This window comes from Ambystoma mexicanum, chromosome 7p, assembly GCF_040938575.1.
Source record: "Ambystoma mexicanum isolate Mex_15411 chromosome 7p, UKY_AmexF1_1, whole genome shotgun sequence".
Lineage (NCBI taxonomy): Eukaryota > Metazoa > Chordata > Amphibia > Caudata > Ambystomatidae > Ambystoma > Ambystoma mexicanum.
The window spans coordinates 631,409,051-631,430,160 of record NC_090939.1 but is presented as its reverse complement, the minus strand read 5'-3'; the positions used below and the strand labels follow the sequence as shown (position 1 = coordinate 631,430,160).

General features: G+C 48.4%; 1 protein-coding gene across 16 annotated transcripts in view; it reads right to left on the bottom strand.

Moving 5' to 3' along the window:
• Window positions 1–21,110, bottom strand: part of INPP4A (inositol polyphosphate-4-phosphatase type I A) — a 2,396,889-nt gene that overhangs the window by 186,123 nt on the left and 2,189,656 nt on the right. For all 16 annotated transcript variants that reach the window (XM_069636670.1, XM_069636669.1, XM_069636663.1 and 13 more), the window contains one exon: window positions 18,035–18,147. In XM_069636670.1, coding sequence (XP_069492771.1) covers window positions 18,035–18,147 — 113 coding nt within the window. The remainder of the gene's footprint in view (window positions 1–18,034; window positions 18,148–21,110) is intronic.

Here is a 21,110-nt window from a genome sequence, read left to right as displayed (position 1 = left end):
CTATGCATCCTATCCTATGCTTGATCTTAAATAGAGCGAATGTACTTGGATTACTGCACCAGGTTCCAAAATTGCAGCTAATTTCGTCAAATGACCTACAGACGACAGAATTTGTAAACGAGGACAGACTGGACAAATTATTAATTCATGTTACATCGACATTGGTTGAGTATCTATTGCTGCAGGAGGCTGATGGCCTATTGCAATTGGACTTTGACTTGAGATCTATGTCAGACCATCATGAAGTACGGCCTAACCTACGTAATCCGAGAGGAATTAACACTATTCCAAGAAGACTGGAGGCAGGTGAGGATGCCTGTCCAGCAGCACAGAGAGGCTCGGTGTTAGAGCAAAGTGAAACATCTAGACATGCAGAGAGAACGCAATGCACAAGGTCAGGAGAAGAAAACAACAAGAGATGGAGCAATCCTTGTAATGTACCAACTAGAACAAGGAGAGCGTAATTGAACCAGCATGATCCCCCAAAGTCTTTATTTTGTGGAGCTGGAACACGACAGGTTTTGGACATCTGTTTGGAAAATCTTACCTAAATTGGGAGAAGGAACAAGTTACTTACCTGTAACTGTTGTTCTCCAGCATGGGTCTGGCATGGATTCACATGCTCATGAATATTCCCCGTCGTCAGGCTGGGAATCCTCGGTAAAGAAAAAACCAGTATCAGTTTCGTTTCTGATCTGTCTTTCGTAGTAATAACCAATCACTGGTCTCTGCGTCATACTGACCACAGCCAATGACTGCCCTCTACCTAAGCACCGCCTCTGGCAGCCATCTTCAGATTTTTACCGCACGTTCATGTGTTGGGATCCTCGTGCTATTGCTCTCGAGCGTTAGTGCTATTTTTCGCGCTTTTTTCACAAAAACTTCGATTCTTTCGGTCAAAAGAGCCTCAAGCTCCACCGATCCTACATCCGATCAACGGGGACCCGTGTCGGATTCGTCTGCGCCCCTCAAGGGTGAAGATTTCGTCGAGCTACACTTCGGAGGACTCCAGAAGCTTCTCAGGCCCGGTCTCGGAGATGGCCCAGGAGAAGGGAAGCTCGACGCCCGGAAAGCTGTTCAGGGTCTGCCCTGGATGCCAGCTGCAGAACGTCTTTAAGGAGGACGAACACTCTTTCTGCCTTTACTGCCTTCATGAGGACAAGACGCACGTGGAGAAGGACTGTGCGTTTTGCGGCAACATGTCGGAACGGACCATGAAGGACCGCCATCAACGTCTCGCCAACTGGCTGGAGGGTAAGAGCCCGTCTGGCGAGAAGAAGAAGAAATCCGAGCGGTCTTCTAAGACCTTTGAGGGCGCCCCGGCGACGGGGGCCCAACATAAGGCTAAGCACCGCGAGTCCGCTGGCACCGGGAGCGCCGAACGGTCGGGCTCTACGGGCGCCAGGCAGGGCGCACCCTCCCCGGCACCATCAACCACGAGCCAACGCTCTGGGTCGGGTAAGAGGAAGGCCGAGCACCCGGCGAAACTCCTGGAGAGGCCCCGGTCGAGCTCTAAGACAGAGGAGGAGCGTGGCAGTGCCCCCTCCCTCAAGGATAAGGCGGTGAGCGCACCTAAGGTGGTGAAGGCCTTGATCCATCCGACCAAGCCCTCTATCGAAACGGTCGCGGCGGCCCTGGCTCAGCCTGTGGAGGCTGCGCCAGTGGTGGCGACCTCGGGGCCCAGAATCTCCCTGCCTCCTCGGAGGGAGTCTTCTTTTGTGCCCATCGATAGGACCCCCGTGAAACCCTCCGTGGGGAAGAAGAAGGGGGGGCAGGGCGTCGTCGTAGATTCGGCCTCAACCTCAGAAGAGGAGCTGATCGAGGTCTTAAGCCACGGCCTAGGCGTGGAAGAAGGCCAGCCCGTCGGAATGGACCCCGACGCAGGTGACGACGACGACGACATCGTCGAGGATACCGACGGGGCCCCTGCTCGCCCGTCGGATTCCCCTCTGCCAGCGCCGCAAGACAAGTACCGGGTCCCGGACACGGCCCCCCTGTGCCTCCGGGCGCAGCCTACCCCGGATTCCGTCGTCTCCGCGGCTGCCAGGAAGAAAGCGGGGGGGGGGGTGCGGCCTCCACATCGACTTCCCCGCCGGACGGCGAGGGAAAGAAATTGGATGCTATGGGACGTAGAGTCATCTCGTCGGCAGCGACGACGATTAAAGCGGCCAACGCCTTGGCTATCGTGGCTCGCTACGACAGGGAGCTCTGGTACAAGATAGCTCCCCTGCTGGATTTTCTGCCGGACGACAAGAGGGCGGAGGCCCTGGAGATCCTGCAGGAAGGTGAGGTGGCCTCGGACCACGCCATCACCGTGGCGACGGACATCGCCGACACTGGGTTCCGCCAGCTGGGCAATGGCGTTTGCCTTCGACGTCGTGGATGGCTCAAAGCTACGGACTTCCGGCAGGACGTCCAGACCAGAGTCCTGGACATGCCCTTCGACGGGAACAACCTGTTTGGGAAGACAGTGGACGATTCCCTTCAGGCCATCAAGGCGGATACTGAGACGGCCCGGGCCCTCGGAGTTCTGCAGCAACGTCGGACGCCCTTTCGGAGCAGCGGAGGCAAGGGCGCCTCCAGAGGTTCCGGCGGCGGTTTCGCTTACTACCGTCAAGCGGCCCGCTCGTCGTCGCAAGAGGCCTACAGAGGACGAGTCAAGTCTAGCGGACCCCGCCGTCGTCGCCCAGGAGGTCAAGGCGGCAAGGCCGCGTCCAAGCAGGATTGAACCGGCTGTGGGGTCGGGCCCCCACCGGAGCACCCCGGTGGGAGGCCGGCTGGCGGGCTTCGTCAGCGTGTGGGAGTCCATCTCCACCGACCGTTGGGTGCTGGACGCCCTGGCCCGGGGCCACGCGCTCGAGTTTCAAAGAAGGTGTCCGCGCGTCCCCCCCGTGGCCAGGAAAGAACTTCACGTCCCTCAACTTCTCCTGGAGGTAAAGGCGATGCTCAGGAAGGGCGCCATCGAAATCGTCCCAAAGAGGCTTCGGGGCTCCGGAGTTTACTCGAGATACTTCCTCGTGAAGAAGAAGACGGGAGGATTGCGCCCCATCCTAGACCTCCGACGTCTGAACAAGTTAGGGCGTCATTACCAGTTCAGAGTCCTCCCCTTCGGACTATGGTCGGCACCCAGGGTATTCACCAAGTGCCTCGCACCGGTGGCGGCGCAGCTGCGCCGCGAGGGGATCCACGTCTACCCCTACCTGGACGACTGGCTCATCCGCGCCAAGACGAGGGAGCTCGCCGTGGTTCACACGGCAAGGACCGTCCAACTCCTCACGGACCTGGGATTCTCCGTGAACTACGCCAAATCCCACCTGGTGCCCGCGCAAGTCGCACTGTTTCTGGGAGCGAGGCTCGACACAGTGTCCCTTCTGGCCTCCCCGTCGGAGGAGAGGACCAGGACCATCTTGGGCAAGGTGCAACGGATGTTGGTGGCCGACGCGGCCAAAGTGAGGTCCATCAAGTCCCTCCTCGGGATGATGTCTTCCTGCATCTACCTCATTCCCATGTGCAGGCTCCGGATGCGCCCGTTGCAAGAATTCCTGGATGCGCGCTGGATCCAGACGACGGGCAGCTTCGAGGAAAGGATCAAGCTCGACGAGAACTTCCGACGAGCGATACGGTGGTGGGGCACCCGTGCGCATCTGACGGCGGGCATGGACTTCCAGACCCCAGCCCACCAGGAGACTGTGACTACGGATGCCTCCCTGGAAGGGTGGGGAGCGCACACCGAAAATCTGCACGCAAAGGGACTCTGGCTCCCGACGGAGAAGTCCCTGCATATCAACGTCCTGGAGCTCCGTGCAGTGTTTTGGGCCCTCAGGTCCTTCCTTCCGTCCCTCAAGGGCAAGGTGGTGAGGATCTTCACCGACAACACCACCACCATGTTTTACATCAGGAAACAGGGCGGAACCAGGTCCCCAGCGCTGTCCAAGGAGGCGCAGGACCTGTGGCATTGGGCCGTCGCCCAAAGGATTTTTCTGGTGCCGTTTCATCTGGCAGGGATAAAAAACACCATCGCCGACTCACTCAGCAGGGAGCTGCGCTCGTGCCACGAGTGGGAACTACGGCAGGATCTGGTGGATCGCCTCTTCCGACGGTGGGGCACACCCCAGATCGACCTGTTCGCGACGGCGACGAACACCAAGTGCCGGAGGTTCGCCAGCAGGTTTCCCCAGACGAGGAGCATGGGCGATGCTTTCTCGTTCCCCTGGGAGGGCCTGTTCCTCTACGCGTTCCCTCCCTTGCCTCTGCTAATCCGGCTAGTCAACCTGCTCAAGAGGTCACGGTGCAGGATGATCCTCGTCGCACCCTCGTGGCCGAGGCAGATATGGTTCCCGGACCTTCTGGACTTGTCAGCGTCCCCGCCGATCAAGCTGCCGGCGGACGCGGATCTACTCTCCAGGGAAGGAGGCGCCATCCTCCACCACGACCCGAAGTCGCTGAACTTGCAGGCCTGGCTCCTGCAGCGCTAGAGTTTGGAGGATACGACATACCGGCCGACTGCAGAGAGGTTCTTGCAAAGGCCAGGGCGTCCTCGACTCTTAAATGCTACGGACACAAATGGAAGAGGTTCTCTGTCTGGTGCCACGCACAGAAGATTAACCCTCTACGGATTACGGCTCCCCAAGTACTGCCGTACCTGCTGACGCTGGCCAAAGCTGGCCTGGCACACGCGTCCATCAAGATTCATCTTGCTGCGATCTCCCGATACACCAGAACCACGGGGCGGACGTCCTTGTGGTCTCATCGCCTGGTGAAAGAGTTCATGAAGGGACTGTTCAGATCGTTCCCGCCGGTGAAGGCTCCGGCCCCGGCGTGGGAGCTCAACGTGGTGCTGACCAAGCTCATGGGACCTCCGTTCGAGCCTCTGCACTCGGCTCCGTTGAAGTTTCTATCGTGGAAAACTGCTTTTCTTGTGGCCATCACCTCCGCACGACAAGTGGGAGAGATCCAGGCCCTCTCCTGCAAGGCCCCGTACTTGACTTTCCACGACACGAGGGTAGTGCTCAGGACGCACCCCTCCTTCATGCCCAAGGTACCGTCGGACTTCCATCTCAACGAACCCTTGGTGTTGCCTGTATTCTTCCCGTCGCCTTCGTCGCCGGCTGAGAGGACTTTGCACTCGCTGGATGTAGCTAGAGCGCTGAAGTTCTACGTGGACCGCACGAAGTGTTTTCGGAAGACGTCACAACTCTTTGTGAACTTTGGACCTGTCAATCAGGGGAAGGCTCTCTCGAAGGCTTCCATTTCCAGATGGCTCTCCGGCTGTATCATGTACTGTCATCGGTTGGCAAACCGACCTCTGCCCGGCCGTCCGAGAGCCCATTCCACCAGAGCGATCGCAGCTACCACGGCGTTCCTTTCTGGTGTGCCCCTGCTGGACATATGCAGGGCTGCTACGTGGAGGTCGACGCACACCTTCACGAAGTTCTACTGCGTCGATCGGGATTCCAGGGAGGAGTCCAGGGTCGGCCAAGCAGTGCTGCGCAACCTGTTCGCCTGAGGTGAGCCTGGTGAGGAGGTAAGATGCTTAATGTTGAGTTTGATGCTATGCTTAATGTTGAGCCTTTGCCACCTCCTGTGGTTGTGCATGTGTATACTGCTATGTATTTTTTATTCATGAGCATGTGAATCCATGCCAGACCCCATGCTGGAGAAGGAACAAGTTACTTACCTGTAACTGTTGTTCTCCAGCATGGGTCTGGCATGGATTCACATGCGAACCCTCCCGCCTACCCCTCTGCGGCTCTTCACTTGGTCATACTGCCACTTCACGTGCTTCCAAATCTGAAGATGGCTGCCAGAGGCGGTGCTTAGGTAGAGGGCAGTCATTGGCTGTGGTCAGTATGACGCAGAGACCAGTGATTGGTTATTACTACGAAAGACAGATCAGAAACGAAACTGATACTGGTTTTTTCTTTACCGAGGATTCCCAGCCTGACGACGGGGAATATTCATGAGCATGTGAATCCATGCCAGACCCCATGCTGGAGAAGTTTGACATCATATGTCTTCAAGAAACTTGGCGAAAAAAAATCCCTATTTTGGATGCTTATGCAACTTATCTAAATCAAGCCATAAAAGGCCTAAAGGGAAGACCTATGTCAGGCCTCTTCATTGCTGTAAAAAATAATGCGGGTCTGACGGTGATTAATACAATCTATTCGAATCCTTATAATTCGGATGGAGGGACCAAAACATAACACTTATATTTGCGGCATTCTATTTAACCTTTACTGGAATTATGAGGCTAAAGGTGCAGAAAACTTCCAAACAATATTAATGGGGTTTATAGACAAGTCTCTTGAAAAATGATCAGACTTGACAGTAATATAGTATATGGAGATCTTAACATACATTGCTTTAACCATTCTAATGAATTAAAATGTGATGATCAAACATCATTACCACAGTCGGAAAGGAGCGGATTGACCTGGTGTAGAGAATTGCTATCTAGAAATATCTACTTGCTAATTGGACAAACGAGGGATGGGGGGGTGCCAGGAATCTCCGAATCTCCGCTAGATCGACCTGGTGACAGAAAAAAGGGTGCTAGATTCTATATTTGTATCTGAAAACCAACTTCCGGAAACTCACTCTCTCCAAGTTATCGAAACGAACTGCAGTGACCATAACATTCTAAAATTGACCATCTAAGGTATGGGTGAGGGGGAATAGCGAGTTGTATCCAGTAGGACTGAAGATAGCACCTATTGGCAACAGGCTCTTTATGAGTTAAAACAAAAGTAACTTGCCCAATAGAAAAATTAATATCGGCAAAATGTTTACTGAAGGGCAACCGACTACGTCCATGATACTCACCGCTCCGGTAATTGATCACTGCCTGTAGATAGGCTACCTTGAAGAAGGTAGTTTCCACAGATATTCACAAGACAGCCTCTGGTAACCCGACACCCCCTGAATTCTAAGATTCAGGCTTCCTCAAGGAGGGGCTCTTTTCTGCGATGTGCTCTTCTGCTGTTTCAACCTGAACAGGCAGAATTGCCAATCACCTAAAAGAGCGGGGAGAACACACACCGCCAACCAATGCGGCAAAGAAATACAAAGATGGTTAGAGGAGCCAAGGTATGAAGGAATGCAAGAAAACAATAGTACTAATGAGTACCTAGATAGGGTTTGAGTAGTGGACTCTGCTATAGGATTAACCTACAAAAGAAATAAACTATTAACCTCTACATAAATGTTATACACCAGAGCATCCCAGAAATAAATGGATAAATAATTCAAACACAGACCTGAAGGGAAAACTGGCAGGATTGAATGAAGTCCAAACAGAGGGAAAACAACGAAAGGACAAAATAATAAAAAGGTAGGTTAGTAGAGGAAAGTAACCCGGGCGGCACGAGGGACGCACTAGTGACGGGTTGGTGCATGTACCGGAAAGCGTCAATATGCACTTGGAGAGTAGTTCACTGTAGAATGTTGAAGTCCCAGAGGATGTAGAAACCAAGTTCCAAAGCTAAGGATAACGATGAAATCCAGCAGAGTGGGTTTTAACTAGAATGCACAGTTCAGGATAGCAGCAAGTGAAATGGCCTCAGGAACCAGAAAGAGGCCGTGGATGAGAACAGAGGACAACCAATTACCTTAGTGGGCCGTAATACCAGGAAGTCACTGAGGAAAAAGGCAGGCAGTCCGTGAAGCAGTCCGGGTCAGTAAAGGAGCGGGCATAACCAAACCAAAGGAGTATCCAAATGCAGTCCAAATTGAATAGCCAAGCATCGGGAACCAGAAGATCAAAAATAGAGCAGTGACTGAAAGTCAGAAGAGAATACGGAACGTAACCGCAAGGAGAGTAACGCTACAATTAGCAGCAGAGAGCTGTACGAGTAGCGATGCTTTAAAGTACAGATGGGCATGGTTTAGGTGCACGTTCCTTACGGCTGCAAGGTGTCAGATGACACGAGACGCGCCGGCATGCAAACAAGCGCCATGGCAACCTGTATCACTTCCAGAGGGGAGTTCGTGAGTGTGCTCTTCTTCGCGTGAACGCAGCGGTTGAACCAGCGCTGTCATTCCGCGTAGAATACGTAACAGTCCAGGACTAGAATATACAGGTCTACTGATAAATTTTAGGCAGAATAGGAAAACGGGTTTGAAAAATGCGTTTTAATATGCACATGTTTATGACGAGCAGGTGGCAATGGAAACAAAAATAATTAAGGGCTGTAAGGAACTTATGGTGGCAACAGTAAAGACAGACACAAGTGATCACAGTTGAAGGGTGTTTATTAAACTGTATAATGGGTGAGAAAAATGCCTAATCTAAACCTAAATCTTAGATGGGAGCAAGCTACCACCATCAAATAATAATAAGGCAGTTCTAGTGGTGTCTTGTCAAATAAAAAGGGCCTACACTAAAAAATCCTATTGCCAATCCTTACAACTAAGTTACACATAGTGTGGGATAATGTTCACAAGAAAAGAAAACAGTGTTCAAAAAATGATAAGTCAGGATGGTATGGCTGGTGGTCCCCCTTCTCCACGTTTTTAGGACGGGACAAGGCAGGACCTTTTAGCAGAGCACACGCCAGGGCCTTGTCAGCACAAGGTTACAGTTCCTTTCAACGATGCCAGAACCTTCTGGGGCTAAGTCTCTTTCCTGTAAAGTCTCTTGCCTTAGAAGGCCTGCTGGACCATATACAATAAACAAAAGTTCCTTTGGTAATCCTTTACGTTGGGCGATTGCTCTTTGCCCCATGGGTCCCCCTCAGCCGGGCTCTGAGCCTTCTTTCAAAGTTAGCCTCCCCCAGTCGGGTTCACTACTGACTTTCATTCAAAGCATAACATTCAAAAAGTCTCAATGTCTTTGCAGGCATTCATCAGTCGATTTCACATTTGCCCATATTAAAGTTCACAATCTCATCAGAAAGCGGGGGTTCCCTTCCCCTAGCATTCGCTTGGCATCCCTCCGTCGGGTTCACACTTGCCAATTTCACAGTTAACTCAGTTTTCCTCAATGTGTCAAAGACATTTGAATGTATGAGGGGTTTTGCTCAACCCTCGTAGGACCACTTTGACATTTCACTCCAGCCTCTCCTAAGGCCTCTTGGTTCTCGTAGTCTCAACAAAACAACAACACAAAAAGGCTCCAGTCAGAGTCCTTCGAATGAGCGTCCCTGAGGTGCCGGACAACTCTGCATCTGGACCTTTTACTTTGGTTTATTTAAAGTTCAATTTACACAAGTTCTTTGTTCAACAAGGTTGCCGTCTACAACCTTGGGCCCAGCACAGTTTGGTTTAGTATCAGTCTGCCCCGACTCACCGGCACTGCTGAACTGTTGGAGCTTCTTGTCTCAGGAGTCCAGTACAGCACCATGGCAGCAAACACTTCTCCCCGCTTTGGCTATCAGCGCGGGTGGGCCTGTGTGCCATTGACACCTGTCATACCACACGCCAGCTGGACTTCCCGGTCTTATGATTTCCCTTTCAGAGGCTTCACGGGTCTGAGTTGAAAAGGGCAAGGGAAAGTCCCTCCAGGTCTGCTCCGTTTGAACTGCCAGTCTGGAATGGCTGTTTCCTTGTGCGTTTGGCCTTGCTCCCAGTGTGCTCTCGTGCTCCGCCTTTTATCCCTGTGGGGAAGGGAAAGGGCCGTCAGGTGTGCGTAGTTATTGTCAATTGCCTGACTCTGCCTGACCCTTGTGTTGGGACATGTCAAGTAAACGGCTCTGGTGTTAGTGCATTGTCTTTCGTGGTTTAAGAGTGTGTGTGTCGGAAAAGGCGGGGGTAGAGCTTCTAAATATCCTATGGGGTAGGATAGGGAAAAGGTGTTGTAAGGAAGTGGGTATAGTGTCTCACCCGTCAGTGTCCCACTTCCACTCCCCAAAGACCCCCCCCATCCAGGTGATCCTCCCCCACTGGTCCACCCCCAGGAACAGGATCCAATAGTGATGGCTGTGTCCTGGCCACCTGAATGACAGATCTCCGGGGACTAGCAGGTGAGAAAAATAAAAGGGGACGATGCAACAGAAGATATGACTAAACTGAGGCACCAGTACTAGAATTGGGTGGGGTCTATGAGGCACAGGCTATTACAGCAAGATGCCGAAATGATGCTTACTAACATAGCATCGAAGAACACAATGGAGATTTGGCACTTGATTAATTCTATAAATACCCCCCAGGCAGCCCCAATGATGAATTAAATTCATGTTTCACGGTGGGTAGAACATTTCACACTGCTGTACGACAACATCAATGAACTGCAAGGGAATTGTGAGAAATCCAATTCCACAGAATGGTTAATTCTTATGGAAAGGGACAACATTGAAGACCTAATTAGGAAAGCAAGCAATTCTACAGCACCTGGCCCTCATGGGATGACAAACGTCATGCTGAAGGTGAACGCTTACTTATCGTCTCTGTTCTTGTTTGAGCTATTCCGTTGTGTAAGAAGACCCAAAAGGGTTTCGACCTCATGGAAACAAATGTTGTAGTCCCAATTTTCAAGAAGGGCAATAGGTCTGATCCAAAAAATGACAGACCTATCGCCCTACTTGATTTATTGGGCAAGATCTTTGCAAACCTGGTCCTGAAACAGTTGGCAAGGTGGACAATCAACTCATTCAATTTTGACCCCTTTGTCAGGGTTTGTCAAGGAGATCGGCATATTGTTAAATGTTTTCTTAATCAACATCTTGAAAGCTCGAGGGGCGGGGAACAACAAGAAAACATATCTAGCTTTTATAGTCTTGGCTCAAGCTTTCGATCCAACTTACAGAAATCGGTTGTGGGCCAAATTAAAATCATGGGCGTGCCCACCTGACATTGTAGGACCAATCAGGGATTTATAATCGGATACTTCTCTAAAAGTGAGACTTGATGCTAATGGATTATTTTCGGGTCCAATTACTATCAAGAAGGGCCTTAAGCAATAATGCTCATTGGCGCCTGAGCTTTTTAATCTGTTCATATCAGATCTGCAGGAAAAAATGCAAGCAGTGCAAAGCTTCCGCCTACTATTGACGGCAGACTTGTGAGTAGATTATTATACGCTGACGACTTGGTGCTGATCGATCAGACGGCAATTGGCTTGCAAAGGCAATTAAAAGAGCTTTAACGCTATACTGAGGAAAATGGCTTCAAAATAATGCTTCCAAATCTGAATCCTGATTTTCCAGCCTCCAGGTGTTAGGGTGAGGGGTACGTTTTCATGTTATATTTGGGTATGTAGCTGAACAACAGCATCAGAGACGCACCAAGGGAAATCTCCTTGCGGTAAAAAGGCAATAATCAGGGCTGCAAAATTTTGAAAAAATGTGGGAAATTCTCATTGACACCGGTTGTTTCATTCTACCGTATGAAGGTCATGGCAATTTTGGCCTATGGTGTGGAAGCATTTTTTTCACTACCAGCGAGCACATGGCCAACGCTACAAGGGCTCTTTTGGAGAAAAGTATTAAGGCTCCCTAAATCTACTCCAATTCACGTTATAAGAATGGAGTTGGGTTTAATCTCACTCTACGCGATGGTAATTTGGAAAAGCCTTGTATTATATAAGAAATGTATACAATCAAAACCCCACCACGGATTTCGAATGATCAAAGGTGCACTGGAAAAAACCTCTGTGCTGGTATAATGGAAATTAATTTGCTGGCCTAAATTGAATGATCTGAACACCACAGAAGAGACTTTAATAACTAATCCAATGTCAGTCAAGTATAAGCTCTGGTGTAAAGATTGGATTTTGAGACAGCAACAAAGACAATCGTATAAATTGTACGCCCAGGTCATGCCGGTTAACAGAAAGCTTGGCATATGGTTAATTGATAAAATTTTCAAGCCCAGAATTTAGAATGTTATATATGCGTTTTAGATTCAACTTGAATCCAACGAAAGAAATCATGGCTATTCGTAATAGAGGAACATCGAATGATGTTATGTGTAGGTTATGTGAAAAGGAGAATTCCATCAAATCCTTACAACATTTGGTTTTCTTTTGTACGGGCATGATGGATTTAAGAACAAAGCTGTTATGTAAACATATTGAGGGCCGAAGAACATGGTGTGCAGAGAGGTGGTGGCTTGCTTTTATACAAGGAGAAACATTTATCTGGACTTTTTCTTTGATGAGGTTTTCAAAATAAATATTTAAATTAATTGAATCAATGGAATGAATGCTTTCTCTTCTTTTTGCTTTATCTTTGGGGATCCTTACAAGCCACGTCTCTAAAGGACCAACATATAGCACGTTATTGATTTGGACTGTATGTTTTGTGTTGTATCTTTTGTTTTAATGTGCTGGTTTTTATTATATGGATGTGTTGGGTAAAATGTTTTTTTTTGTAAAGCCAAATGGCAATAACATTTTTTTTACAAGAACAATACAAAGTGGGAATGGATTCTGGGAGTTAAACATTCTGGAGAGAATGGTGATGGTGAGAGACTTGAAAGGGCCTTCCAATTGCACCCTTTGCAACAACTATATCCTATATCCTCGGTCCAGTCAGAGGAAGGAGTATGCAGCTGCCTTTTTTTCAAGGAATCCAAAGACTGCCGAGTTAACCCAAGGACGGAATCAAGAGAGGACCTGGATAGGAGACCTCTTACCAAGTTGCGAGAGACCATCGTGCATCTGCTACTCTTCATCCGTAGTGCCTTGTAAGCCAGTCCTTTGTGCCTGCCATCCGGGTAAGGGATCTTCATGAGTCCAAAAGAGGAGTGCTTGGACATTTTCAGTCGAAGAAGTCCAGTTGTGTCGCCCAGGAGCTGTATTCATGACCATTGCAAGTAAGATTTCTGTCTACTGCCCAGAAGAGGGGGTACCCTGTCATAGAGCTGCATGACACCCAGAGCTGCTAAAGTTCCAAATCTCTTGAGAATCCTTCAAGGGACATCCTTGCTACGACAGCTGACCACTTTTTCCTGCCAAAGAAGATTGCAATGCGCTGTGTGCAAAGGAAGGTTTCCTGCCACCAAAATCCAAAGACGTCCCAAGGGTCCAGCCTTGGCGAGGGTCAATATTCCAGTCCAGTGGCCGGGTCTAGGTCACCAGAAGACATTCAGAGGTCCGTGATGCAGCACCGACAAACCCGAAAGTCGGTAAACTGTGAAATCCTGAAACCCAACAACAACTTCTACCACTGCACCCGTCACCACCGAAAAGCATCCAAGGTCCCTTCAGGTCTTATCTTCTTCAGCCAGGCCTTTTTCGGAGTCCACAGCAAGTTTCACCTTCCTAGGACCTCAACGATCGGATAACACCTGTCCAACGGAGACCACTGCCAAGACCGAAACTGCTGCCTTTCCAAAAGCACTTGGTTCCTCTTTTTCTCTTGCTTCAGCATCCCAGCGACTCCTTCTTGCAATGGGGGCCATCCTACAAGGGTCCCGTCGAGTAAAGCCAAGAAACTCTGCCACTTCACTTGCCAAGGCACCAGAAGGTACTTTATACAGACGGAGCCGGATTGCAACCGACTGCGGCTTTCCTCCTGCTAGAGTGCATTCTTTCCTTCGCTACTTGAGGCTGGCCCTCTCCTTCATTTGACACCATGCGGTGCTTCCACAACTTCAGTGCCAGCGTGGGCCCTTCTTCAACATGGTCGCCCTACGTGGCAGCCAGATCAGCTGTTTTGTGTTTTATGGACTGCAGGGAGAGGCTTGCCATGATTGGCTGGCCACCACAATATCCTCCTTTGTACAGACGGAGCTGGATGGCAATGGCCGGCCCCCCTCAAAGGCCTCGAGTATAAAGGCTTCCCTCCTGCTAGAGTGCCTTTCTTTCCTTTGCTACTTAAGGTTGGCCCTCACCTTCATCTTGCACCATGCAGTGCTTTCACAACTTCAGTGCCAGCATGGGCCCTTCTTCAAAATGGCCGCCTTGCGTGGCAGACGGATCAGCTGTTTTGTGTTTTCCGGGCTGCAGGGAGAGGCTCGCTGTGATTGGCTGGCCACCACAATATCCTCCTTTGTACAGATGGAGCTGGATGGCGACCGCCGGCCCCCTCAAAGGCTGTGAGTATAAAGGCGTCCCTCCTGCTGGAGTGCATTTCTTTTGTTCGCTACTTGAGGTTGTCCCTCATCTTCATCTTGCACCATGCAGTGCTTTCACAACTTCAGTGCCAGTATGGGATCTTCTTCAACATGGCCGCCCTGCGAGGCAGACGGATCAGCTGTTTTACGTTTTCGGGGCTGCAGGGAGATGCTCGTCGTGATTACCTGGCCACCACAATGTCCTCCTTTGTACAGATGGAGCTGGATGGTGACCGCCGGCCCCCTCAAAAGGCCTCATCTAAAGGCCAGGTCCTGTCCTGCCTGGCCCTGTCCGGTCCTGTCCGGCTGTGGCAAAAGTGCTGTGCCTGCCCACCCCCTTCATCCTCCCTTGCTCCCCTGACTGCATCATGCTGCGATCACGGATCCCTACCTCCAGCAACCTGGCTGTTACTTCTCATTTTACCATGATCAAGGTAAGCATCACCACCTTGATCAATCCTCGGCTGTGCTCATTGCCCCTGGCTTTCATACTCTGTCCTCCCTGCTTGAGTGAACCCCTTGTCACTCCTCCTGCAATGATCCTTCCCTATGCATCTTTTCAGCTGTTCACCATCCCGGCCTCAGAACCTTTTTCACTGTCTCAAACTGCTGGCGCTCACTCCTTACACCAGTCGGCTCCTGTCACCTTCTCCACACTCCGGGTGCAGCCCTGCAGCTGGCGTTGTTGCCACTGGGTTTCATCCTCCACTACTATGAGATTCTGCATTGTGAACTGCCTACCTTATGACACATTAGAAATAAGCAAAAAATGGACCACTGAGATAGAGAATAGCCAATTTAACACATTTATCTTTTTAAATATACCAATAAATGCCAATCCTTGAATTCAAATTATTTTATTGTCATATCAAAAAATGTAAAATGTAAATTCTTAAAACATTTAAATCAAATAATGTCCTTACATGTTCAACTCGCAGATTCACTCATACCATTCATTCACTGTTACTTTCTAAAACAAACATAACACATATCTATACTTGACACAATAGTCAACAAAAATATCCTTTTTGCACTGTGAAAAGTCCTCCACCAAATGATCTGATGGTTCTATCCGTGTACTATTAGTTAAACCGATATATCTGTCTACACGTGTTTCGGACAAGAGGCGGGTAGTACATAAGCTGATTCATCCGGATCAGACGGGGTACGTGCCCGGAAGGAGTATCTCAGAGAACTTGCGGCGCCTCCAACATGTGATTCATAGTACGGCAGAGAAGACCACACAATGCAAAGTAGCTTCCCTGGATGCAACAAAGGCATTTGACTTGGTGCGCTGGGATTGGCTGTACGCCACGATGGAGAAGATGGGGATTGGACTGCAGTTTATGAGCTGGGTGCGTTTGAGCTATACAGAACCGATGGCCAGGGTCAAGACAGGCAGCAGGTACTCAGTAGCATTCCAATTGTATAGAGGAACGAGGCAGGGGTGCCCGATGATCCCGATGTTATACATTCTGACAGCGGAACCCATAACGGCATACCTGAGGAAAGAATGCAGAGACGTGGGAATAGCCATAGATGGGATAGGGCACGTGATATCGATATACGCGGATGATGTGTTACTATATGTGCGAGACCCCGCAGTGAACTTACCATACATACTAGAAGTACTGGACAACTCTAGCAAGTTCACTGGTATCACGATAAATAAGAAGAAATCATGCCTATTCCCCCTAGCGACTACAGTAAGGGAGGGGGTGGAGAACTTGCCCCACCTTCCTTTGCCCTGGTGCAGGGATTCTTTCAGGTATCTTGGTATTGACATTTACCAAGACCCCTTCCAGGAGCACGAAAATAACACAAGGAAGGCCAAGGAGGCATTGGTTGCATCAATGTGGTACTGGAGTAAGCTACCATTGTCGGTAATGGGGAGGGTAGCGTTGTTAAAAATGGTAGCGCTACCACGACTAATGCACTACTTCGGGAATATCCCGTACAATATACCGGGGTGCTTCTTTAGGGAATTTGAGAGGTTTTGCAGGGGGTTCTTTTGGCAAGACGGGAGGCACAGAGTGGCCTTGAGCACTCTGCCGAGACCGTATGATCAGGGGGGTCTGAGAGTACCGAATTTCGAGTTATATTTCCTGGCATGTCAATTGCAGAACGTGGTGAAATGGATGTCTGATGAGCCCATGATAGAGACAACGCTCATGCCACCAACGCTAAGGAGAAGTCACCTGAGAGACCTCCTGCGGGCTCCTGCTAGTGTTCAGGAGAGTAATGGATGTCTGATGAAGCTGGGAGTTTGTATCTGGCGCAGGGCCTGTAAATTTGTTGGAATAAAGGATCCGCTTTCCCTGCAGATACCGATAGTGGCAGTTTTGGAGAACAGGGAAAGTCAGAGGGCTGTGATTGAATCGCGGTTGGAGGTGCAATGGGTGACCACGGTGGGGGATCTTAGGGGCGAGGGCAGATGGAAAACTTTTGAGGAGTTGCAGGAAGAATCTGGGATACAGGTTGGACAGTTTCTGTTACATAGTACGACACTGGGGCTTCTACGTAAGAGATGGCCGAACGTTTAAGGAGAGGAGATAGGAAACGAGGATGTGGAGACGCTCCTAGCAGTAGCGGAAAAAGGACACGCGGTGTCCAGGATTTATGAGGTTTTGTTGGGCTACTCCACGCAGGCTGAATTGAGGTGTAAGAGCAAATGGGAGATGGAATTAGGGAGGAAGCTGGAGGGAAAGGAATGGGCTGACATAGAGAGATACCACAAGAAAGTGTCCCGGAATCCGAGGCTACATTTGATACAAACAAAGATGTTCCCAGTCTCACTGCGCCAAGAAATTATAATTAATTGTTTGTGCAAAGAAAAGCCTTTATTGTTTGTGCGAAGAGAAGCCTGACACGTGTTTCAAGCTGTGTACAGCTTTTCATCAGAGGCTTAGGTTGCAGCAATAATGGTATCACGAGTAGACTGAAACAAGCGGTCATTGAGCTTTCCGCAACTGCGAGGCATTTTGAGAACTGTATTTGGCATTGTCCTACTCTAAATGTGGAGTTCTTATTGCTGCAACCTAAGCCTCTGATGAAAAGCTGTACACAGCTTGAAACACGTGTCAGGCTTCTCTTCGCACAAACAATAAAGGCTTTTCTTTGCACAAACAATTAATTATAATTTCTTGGCGCAGTGAGACTGGGAACATCTTTGTTTTTCTTCAACTATTCCTGTGGATGTGTATTGCCAGGACACCCACACCGCCCAGATACCCGCAGCCTTGATGTTTATTTTCTTAATCACTGTATAAGCGCTGTGAACTTGTGACTTTTTCTGCCATAACTTTGTTGTTTACATTTGATACAACTATATATTGTTCAAAGGGCATACCTCACACTGGTAGTTATCTCCACCTTCAAAGGGGCTGAGACAAAAATGTGTCCTAAATGCGGGAAAGAAAAGGCAGGGCTCATACACATGTTTTGGGAATGCCCGGCCATACAAGAGTTTTGGGAGTCAGTAATAGGAAAAGCCGCCCTGGGGAAGTTGAACTCGATATTGAAACGCCGGAAGCTTGCATGCTGGGGCACTACAAAAGAAACAGGAAAGATAAGACGCTAAATAAATCAAAAGATCTGATGCATATTATGACCAAATGTAGGATTGCCATGGGATGGAAAGAGACGGGAAAGCCGAGCATAGGCAAACTGTGGAAGGAGATGGAGAAATGGTGCGCTGCAGAGACTGGAGCGTGGGAGAAGGCACTCAGGGTGCTAAGTGCAGAGCCTGGGATAGATATACAGAGATGGATAGCGCTAACGATAACGTTGTTCGCAAGGACAGAGGAGAAAGAAAATGTACAACAGTCGGAGGGTACTGATGCAATAGTAGCAATTGATTAAAGTTGACGGGAATATGGAGGCTCCGGGGGTGGAGGGGGGAGGTGGGAATGTTTAATGTTTATAAGTATGGAACACAGTAATTGAGCATGTTGCTCCAAATGTTGGAATGGTTATTATGTGCAAAAACCAATAAAAACTTTCAAGAAAAAAAAAACATTTTTTCAAGAATGCTAAATACCTCAGCAGCTTGCCAAAGAATATCAACGTTCTTGTTCTTCCGTGCTTGAACATTTTGTCCCAGGAATCGCAAAAGTTCAGGCAGGCATGTCTGGCTACGGGATCGAGGTAGACCTACAAAGCAAGCACCATCAAAATAAATTACTGATTTACTGCCATAAAAAGGAAAGGACATATAGTAAAAATAAAGTGAAATAAATAAGACAAAAATGACTGGTGGTATGCTGACTGAATATCTTCATGTGGCTTTCAGTGTATAACTTGAGGCAGTGTACAGGGACTCAGAAAAATACATGGTTGCATGCATTTCGGAATATAACACTTCTTAAAGGATGCTGTGAGAAAACGATGAGTGCTTTTGAGCCTTCCATGCCAGACACTTTTGTTTCCAAATTTGGTTTAGGTTAAAGTGTAACATGCTTTGCAGACTTAAATTTAAGTCTCAAACATTTGCTGCAAACACAATCTATTTTTGATAGGCAAGGTTTTCATTACAGAACATGTATTTAATTAATTCACAAAGGGTACTGCATGCTATGATAAAAAGAACTTCACAAAGAATTTTAAAATCAAACACATTTACTGCACAAAAAAGGTTTTTATATAATGCTGGCAGGGGATTTCAAAGACTGATGGTGAATCAGCAGCGCAATGCAAAACGATGGGTACCTCTGCCAGGGGCTGCATTAAGGACACCTAACATTTTTATATGTTTTTTATGGTTCAAATAGAGACACAACAGGGTGTCTTAATTATAGTTTGCACATTTTAAATATCATTAACATTTACCTGAATTCCGGCATTTTTAAACAATATTAATAAAGTAAGATGAACAGTAATTCTGTTGTAAATCCCAATTTAAAAACCTATGCCTCGCATTAAAACAGAGTCAGAAGTTAATAGTGAATACACTGGGTTTCCTGAGGCTGTGCTGTTGGAGAAGCAGCCTTTGGTGCCGAGAGGTGGGGGTCAGGCAGCCTGTAAGGCGCTCCAGCTTTCTAAATGATTTAAGGGTGGTTGCGGCTGTTGAATATTATTATTTTTTTTATTTTATTTTTGGTTGCAATTCACATTACATGCGCTTCAACTACTCGGTAATACAGGATGTACGTAGCATAAACAATGTTTTCTTCCTCTCAGTTCAATATATAAAACAACATTGCATTTTCTGATATTAGAGCTTAGTTTTTTAACGCATTAGGCGTGTATTGCAAGGGTTACAGCAAATAGTTAAGTTGATATCTGATTCTCCAGAGCTTGGTGAAGTGGTAAGAAGGTAAGTTCTGAATACTGACAAAATATCCTTAGGTTTACATGGTGAGGGGACTAGTTTTGTGTATGTTTCTTCACATTCGTGTACGTATCTCAATGCTGTAAGGAATTGTTCTGCGTGAGGGGCGTGGCTGCTTTTCCATTTCTGCAAGATACATTTGTTAGCCACTACACATGCAATATTGAACAGTCTCCTGGTTTTTTTCTGGGAGTTTTCCTATGTCGCCGAACAGATATTTTTGGGGGTTGAGTTGTGCAGGGATTTGTGTAATGTCTTCCAAAATGCTTGCTACTTCCCTCCAGAATCCAGTTATTTTAGGGCAAGCCCAATATATGTGGTATGAGTCTGCTTGAGGGTTATTGCATTTGGGACAGTTCGTATTTGTGGACTCCTTAAATTTAGCCATTTTAACAGGGGTATAGTGAAGCTTATTAAGTATTTGAAATTGTATGATTCTAAGCCCCGCATTGAGGGAGACTTTCTTAGTAAGGAGACGGTATCTGGTCCAAGTTCCTTCCTCTATTGTAATACCCATGTCTTCTTCCCAGGAGGCCTTTATGTTGTTGGATGATTTTGTGTGTGATTGGACTATGTTATATAGTGAGGAGACGCCTATGCGAGGTTGTGTATGAAGAGCCTGGTAGCAGGGGTGTTCGGGTGGCTCAGATGGGTATGATGGCCAGCGTTTCTTGAACGCTGCCTTCATGCAGTGATATTGTAAAGTGACGAGTTGGCCCCGCCCCACTGTATCTGCAAAGTCTTCAGGGGTAACAAAACTACCGTTTGGGAACATGGCCTTCATTGTGATGTCATAGTTCGGAATCCAAGCTTTCTGTATACCAGTATCATACGTGGGAGCAATACCCGGGAAATTCCATAATGGAGTTTGGGAGTCGTAGGGGGTTTCAATATGGAGTCGCCTACTGATTGCGGCCCATGCTGCAATTGTGCAAGAAGCGGGGTCACATTTGCATTCGTTTTTTGTGAGATATAGATCTCAAGTCCGTTGGGCGGACCGAGTGCCGTTCTATGGGGACGTGTGGTGCTTCTATTGTGGGGTTCTGCCAGTATTTGGCATACTAAGCCTGTGACACTAGGTAATACAGCTCATAGTCGGGCACAGCGAAGTCCCCCATGTCGTGGGGTTCCACCAGTTTTTCCCATTTAAGTCTGTTGGCAGCCCCATTCCATATGAAGGTGGTTGCCAAGGACCGAAGGTTTTCAAAAAAAGGTTTGCGTGGCCATAGTGGGACATTATTAAAGAAATATAGGAGCTTGGGGAGTATTACCATTTTGCGTACCGCTATCCGACCAGCAAGTGATATGGGCAATCTAGTCCAAACTTGGAGCTTCGTTTGGATCATCTGCAGTGTGGATTCGTAGTTATCTATATATAGTGACTGTTTGTCCCTAGACACCAGGATCCCTAGATATCTGATGTGATCGGGGGACCATCTCAGACCATGCGTGCGTGAGGGGCAGGTGGTGGCCTGTGTCAATGGGAAAATTTCAGATTTGGCTGTATTGATTTTGTATCCTGAATGTATGGTGAAGTCCTGTATCACTGCCAATATGGGCTCTAGGTTGTTCTCAGGCTTACGTACATATAACAGTGCATCGTCCGCATACAGTGAAATAGATGATAGATGCCGGCCAACTTTATGCCCCTCATTTCTTGTTCTCTTCTACTTGCAGCCGCCATTGGTTCGATAGTGAGTGCAAAAAGGATGGGGGAGAAGGGACAACTCTGTCTGGTGCCTCGGTGTAAAGTAAAGTGGGTAGAGAGGGTACGATATGTTAGGAC